The following is a 6421-nucleotide window of genomic DNA, read 5'->3' as shown; positions in this document are numbered from 1 at the left end:
GCTGCAGGGGAGTGAGAGTGGCTGGGTGGGTGTCTGGCAGCTGGTCAATCTCAACCCACCTTGCTTTTCAATCTTCCACATAATTACTTGCTGTTTAAACAGGCTGCTCTGGAGGATGAAAGATTGGAGCTCAGCTCCTGGCTTCCCTTCCCCCAGCCTCCTAAACCAGGAGCTTTTTAAAATAACTAGGAAAGGGAAAAATTACCTTTTCCTTCAGTTCAGTTCCACAACTAGCAATTTTTATCCAGAACTAACTAGGACATTCTGAATACACAGAGCACAGAAGTATCTGCGAATTTGGAGAAACGCTGAGTGACAGGTGACAGTCAAGACAAATTAGAATTGTGCTAGGTCACAGCTAATAAAAGAATTTATTGTAAACATACGTATCTTACACAATTATACAGTATAATACAGATAACATGAAGGATTTAAACACTCAGCATTACAAACAGGGGTAATATTTGTAAAGAGATCTTTCACTTGTATCCAGACTCTTTCAAAAGCCAGAGAAATACACCATAACATTTCAACACACTGTATCACATGTAGCATTCCACAAACACCTGAACAGGTGTGTGAAATTCCACAATCTCTACCTCATCTCCAAGCAATTCCCACAGGAACTTCTCACCAACAAATTTTTCTCCCACCACTATTCAAAATGCAAAGAACTTGTTGCAAACGTTTCCTACATGTGAAGGACTAAACAAATTTGTCATTTCCTATCTGCTTTTAACAATTTATTTTTCTTCAGCAAACTTCATATACTATTCATATGCATCTCCTAAGAGAATAACCTGTGGTTGCTCAGAAATGTAGCAATAGGTCTCCTGTGCAAGAACCCCATTAAGAATGAGGAGTCATTACCTGCCTGCTTCAGAGCCAGGTGCAGGACTCATTCTGAAATTCCATTCCTCACAGACAAGCAGGACACAGGCAAAGAAGCCACGATTTGCAAACAGATGCCCAAAGACAAGCTCCTGCATCCTCAAAAGTTGCTCTGGGCATATCACAATCCCAGAAACTAAGCCCAGAAGAATCATAGAATATGCTGAGTTGGAAGGGACCCATCAGGATCATCAAGTCCAACTCCCAGCCCTGTGCAGGACACCCCAAGAGTCACACCATGAGCCTGACAGTGCTGTCCAAACTGCTTCTTGAACTCAGGCAGGCTTGGTGCTGCGACCACTTCCCTGGGGAGTCTGTTCAGTGCCCAACCACCAGGTGAAGAACCTTTTCCTGAGATCCAGCTTAATCTTCCCCCAACTCAGCTTCGTGCCATTTCCTTGAGTTCTGTCACTGGTCACAAGAAACATCAATACCTGCCCCTCTGCTTCCCCTCATGAGGATGTTGTAACTGCAATGAGGTTTCCCCTCAGTCTCCTTCAGCCTGAACAAACCAAGTGCCCTCAGCTGCTCCTCATAAGGCTTCTCCTCCAGACCCTTCACCATTCTCGTGGCTTCCCTTGGATGCTCTCTCATAGCTTAATGTCTTTTTTATATTGTGCTGCCCAAAACTGCATACCCTACTCAAGGTCATTGCAGATCATAGCACGACTGAGTTTGCCCAAAAGGCTGTTCCCACACAACCTGCAGGCTGTCCTGACAGTGACAGATCTTGAAAATGCCCTTCTCTTTAGTTTTGATGCACTAAAAGAAGCACACAGAGATGCCTGTAAATACAGGCTTGGAAATCACTACAGCCTACAAAGCATGGGGCCTGCAGTTCCCCAGCTAATGGGATTCCTCTCTACTCCACACTGAGCTGAAACATAATCACCACTGCTCGACTCCGTCACACTGACCTCTGCTGATAAACTAATGTCAGGGCTAAGCTGTGCCCTTTCCTTTCGCAGGCAATCCTGCACTCAGCTCACCCGAACAAGCCAGGATTAGCTTTTGAATCCAGAGCATCTGTAACGTCCTTCCCAGGGGGCATTTAAGTCCTTCTCTGAATGCTGTTTGGATTTCATCCATTGGTCCCATTTCCTGGATTCAAGGGTCAGGTTTTGCCACTCTTACACTGAAGAGAACTACAGCTCCCTGTTAGCTGTGATGAACTGAGAGGGGCTTTCTGCAGACCCTAGTTTTATTTAAGGAGAAGACAGGCAGGACCCCATCTGAGGTACACAGTGCTTTCTTCAGTTTAACAACTGCATTAAACCTGGGCTACTCTCCTTCAAAGCCTGAAGCCACCCTGAAGCCACGCTTTAACTGAACCATTTTTCACAGTTCGTGCACACTACTGGAGTTACCATCATCTGTCTTCTACCCAAAAAAAGCACCAAAAGATAACATTTTGAAGATTTCTGTTCCTACCCCAGGCCAGGAAAGATAACTGTAGCTTAATGTTTATAAAAGGCTTTGTATTGTCAAAGCACGGCACCAACAAGAGCGAGGCCTCAGTACACCCCTATGAGGTAGGTATCCTGCTCCCCATGATCAGAGATGGGGAAACTGAGGCACAGAGTGATTAAATCAAAGGCCATGCAGCAGATCAGAGACCCAGCTGAGATCAGCACATTGGAGGTTCTGGCTGTTTGACCCATGCTCCACCCACACAACAGCACTGCCACACAAAACAAGCACGCTGAAAGCATGACAGTCCCACAGGAGTCCCACCAGCTTCACAATGGCTTATTCACACTACCAGCAAGCCCCCATGAGGCAGGACAAAGGGGTGGTGGATGTGAGGTGGTCAGGATGTTGTCAGCGAAGCCTTCTCCAGCGAGGTGTTGATAGCCAGGCTGCAGACATGTCTCCCTCACCAGTGATGTTCCTGAGACAGGTAAGTGCTGGGGTTAGTAGCAGAATTTCTTCCTCCAGTCAAGACATCAGAGGATCTCCCCACAAGCAGCAAATCTCTGACTTTTTCATCCTATCAGGCTTGTAGAACACAACTTAATCCAAAGTAGTGCTGCTCCCACAGCACTTCAGTCTAAGCTGATCATTACTGAACACTGCCAAAACATTAAGACTTGTACAACACAGCTGGTCACCTGCCCTCCAGCACACTCCAAACATTCTGACAGCCTGGGGAGGCACTTGCTGGGCAAGCAAAGTGTTTCAGCCAGTCCAAGCCCACAAACACTGAATGCTGTCCTTGCTCCTTCCCTTCCCATGCAGGACAAGTGGTCAGTCAAATCTTCTCAGGCCTGACCGTGGTTTGCTCATCTTGACCGAGAATGTGCCAGTCTACCCTTTCTGAGGTGACCAAGAAAAGCAGCATCTGACACATCCTCTAGAGTGGTAAGGAATTTGGTGAGGTGACACTTAGCTGAGAAAGCTACTGATCAGCCTACCCAGCTGTGTTCTCAGTCACACACATCATGCTCGGGCAGGACTGGCAGAATTTTTGCAGCCATCAGCTTTCTGCTCCCTGACATCCAAACCTACCCCATCCATCTACTCAAATGACCCACCTTTAAAAGCTGCCTTAGACTTTTCTCACACTCAGAGTGCCAAAGCAAGTGCCCTGCCCACTGCATGGAGAAACCAACTCGCATGTAGACTGCATCAAAAAGCATAATTTTTATCTTAAAACCCAGTTCAATCTCATCAATAGAACTGTCTCAGAGGAACCAGGCCTGTGGAGCCTCTCACAGCTAGCAACTCGATGCAAACTGACAATGTTTGTTCAGCCACTGAACACACACTTACCAAGTAAACACTGACATTTAACAACTTGATTTGGAACAGAGCATCATTTTGTTGCATTAAGGTGCATCTTTAATTGGAGGTAACAATCTAGTAGCCCAACGTTATAAATGTATATAAGTGTTCTACAGAAATACTGGATTTGTCAACCCAACTTCAGTCATAAATCCACCTTTCCTGTAGCATCTTCTCTGCTCTATTTCATTGTTCCTCATTTAGTATCTTCATATGTTTGTTTGTGAGGAAGTCAAGAAAGGGAATATTACAGATGGCTTTGTGAATATTCATCACTGTGATCTCTCTTGGAGTCCTGCAGGGAATGCATCAGAGATGCTATTACAATACATAAAAAAGCACGTGTCCATAAAGCAGCAAGCCAATAAATTTACCAATGTGGGGGAAGGGGGGAATAAAAATATCAATCAAAAAAATTATATGAGAGCAGGTGTTAGAGCAACACAGGAAAAGCATTAAAATGTCACAGCACAAAACAGCCACTCTCAAGACTGAGGGAAACCTCTTGGGTACCGAGACAGGAATATCAAGTGCTGAAATATTAATTCTTGACCTTCTGTAGCACAGAAATTGTGTATGTATTTCTACATATAACACATACACATATGTTTTATGTATATTGTATAAACATTTACACGTTGCATACAAGTGAATATTTAAACTAAGCATTTTCTCATAGTGTTATTTTTTAATCAATTTCAAGCTATCCCAAATCATTCTGCTGAACAGAAATCAAAATGTGGCCTAATCATAAGATATTAGAAAAGATTCTTTACTCTGAGGGTGGTGAGGCAATGGAACAGGTTGCCCAGAGAAAGTTGTGGATTCCCCATCCCTGGAAGTGTTCAAGGCCAGGTTGGATGGGGCTCTGAGCAACTCGGTCTAGTGGGAGGTGTTCCTACCCATGGCAGGAGTTAGAACTAAATGGTCTTTAAAGTCCCTTCCAACCCAAACCATTCTATGATTCTATAAAAATCACTCAATATCTGAGCCAGAGAAGTGTATATCAGCAAAATACAGAGATTATTTAGGTTGTTTAAGTTCTGGCAGGCCATGGCTAAGTTGTCTACACAGTAACCTGAGATGGATAAGAGTTAGCAGGTCCTTCCAACATGGCTCTGTAGAAACAGGTCATCTGCCTTTGGGTGTGGCAACGCCAGAGAATCCTGCCCCAGTCTTTGATGTTGTTTATGTTTCCATCCTTTGCCACTATGGAGCCAGGAGATGACGAACCCCCTTATAAGGCTTGGATCTTCCCAGAATATAGTCCACCAATTCCCTCACTCTCATGGTCTGAGCCCCACACTGACTAAATGTCTCAAGCCATTCAAGCCCTCAGTGCTGTGTGAGTGGTCCCACAGAACCAAGTTGCTGTACCTGTTGTGAGGAGCCGTCTGATACGCCACAGCCAGCGCCTGCCGCAGGATATCACTCATGAGCTGCTCAGTGGCCTGCGAGAGGAGACAACAGTAGGAGACAGCATTACAAAAAGAGTCAGGAAACTTGCGATTTGCTCGAGTATCAGTGTCAGAGCAGCAGAAATTTTAGCTTACTTCAAACCTCAATCAATCAGCAGAGGGCAGCTCAAAATGCCCAAGTGAGTTTTATTACTTAAGACGTGTATATTTAACAAAAAGGAAGAGACCAACAGACACCCAGGGCTTAGACTGTAACTGCCCAGCCTGGTTTCCCTCTGGACCTGCAGAGCAGTAAGTGCACAGCAGGGTGGATCCAATGTTCCAGAGCCTGTGTTTCAAAGAGCATTTCAGGGCCCTTCCTCTCACACACCAGAGCTGGTTTTGTACATGGCAGATTGTAGATATTCTCCTGGGAACTGATACATGTTTGCCAACTACTCCTCGTGGTCAAGACACTGCCTCAGAAACCTTCTAGTCTGGGCAGCAAGAAGCCAGCAGGTGTATGCCCAACACTTGGCTTAACCAAGGTTCAGTCAAAAGTAATTAAGGCTCTTGTCTTTCTGTGCTGTGTCAAGACCAGAGCAGAGATTTCTGGGATATTCAGTCAGGAAAACTGGCATAACTGTACAATTGTAATGGAGCAACCTGATGGTTACAATCTGTGTCTACAAATGGATGTATCTCTATCAGAATTTAACTGTGCTAAGTAACAGGGAGCACAGCACAGGCATGCACAGGAGTGCATGTGCCACCTGGAACCAATTAGCTTTTTAAAAACTCACCTTCTAATAAGCAGCAGTCTGTAAAAAGAACCCCCAAAATCATCTTTGGCATGAAATACAGCAGAGTGCTGCTAGAAATAATCTGTGTTAGCCTTCAGTCCAAACCCAAGAACTCCAGCTCCATGCTGTTCCAAGCTGGTACGAAACCATTTCTCTGTTCTTCCAAAAGCAATTACGATAGAGGAATGGTTTCTCACACAAGGCAGAATTGTTACTGTCTGCAGGAATTCAGCAGTTTCCCAGCAGAGACAACACAAGCAAAGCACCCGAAAGGTATTTAGGGAAAAATAGCTAACTTTGTATAAAATAATCAAGTCTTACACAACTCTGGCAGATTCACCCCCAGTTATGAAGGGAAGGACAAAGTAAGAGGTATTTTCAAAATTACAGAATGAGTCAGTATCTTAGTGGCAGTGAGAATCTGCAAATCACCGTTCCGTGTCCAAGTCAACAAATCAGCTAGAAAGCTGGAAACACTCACAAAAGTGTATGACTCTTTGGGCAGATTTATACCTGCCCATATGTGTAGAAAGACAGACATCAGAC

The 6421-nt window shown here is 44.7% G+C and overlaps 1 protein-coding gene across 11 annotated transcripts in view; it reads right to left on the bottom strand.

Annotated features, from left to right (window-relative positions):
* Positions 1–6421, bottom strand: part of YEATS2 (YEATS domain containing 2) — a 53126-nt gene that overhangs the window by 4288 nt on the left and 42417 nt on the right. For 8 of the 11 annotated variants that reach the window (XM_064666962.1, XM_064666959.1, XM_064666957.1 and 5 more), the window contains 2 exons: positions 5053–5126; positions 349–3970 (listed from right to left, as the gene is read on the bottom strand). In XM_064666962.1, coding sequence (XP_064523032.1) covers positions 3862–3970; positions 5053–5126 — 183 coding nt within the window. In that variant the 3' untranslated portion in view covers positions 349–3861. Of the gene's footprint in view, positions 1–348; positions 3971–5052; positions 5127–6421 lie in introns of those variants that run through there. The other 3 variants (XR_010433224.1, XM_064666960.1, XM_064666958.1) reach the window with 2 other exon arrangements.

Source organism: Pseudopipra pipra, chromosome 10 (genome assembly GCF_036250125.1).
Source record: "Pseudopipra pipra isolate bDixPip1 chromosome 10, bDixPip1.hap1, whole genome shotgun sequence".
In the NCBI taxonomy this organism is placed as follows: domain Eukaryota; kingdom Metazoa; phylum Chordata; class Aves; order Passeriformes; family Pipridae; genus Pseudopipra; species Pseudopipra pipra.
The sequence above is the reverse complement of the archived record's forward strand: the minus strand, read 5'-3'. Positions and strand labels throughout refer to the sequence as shown.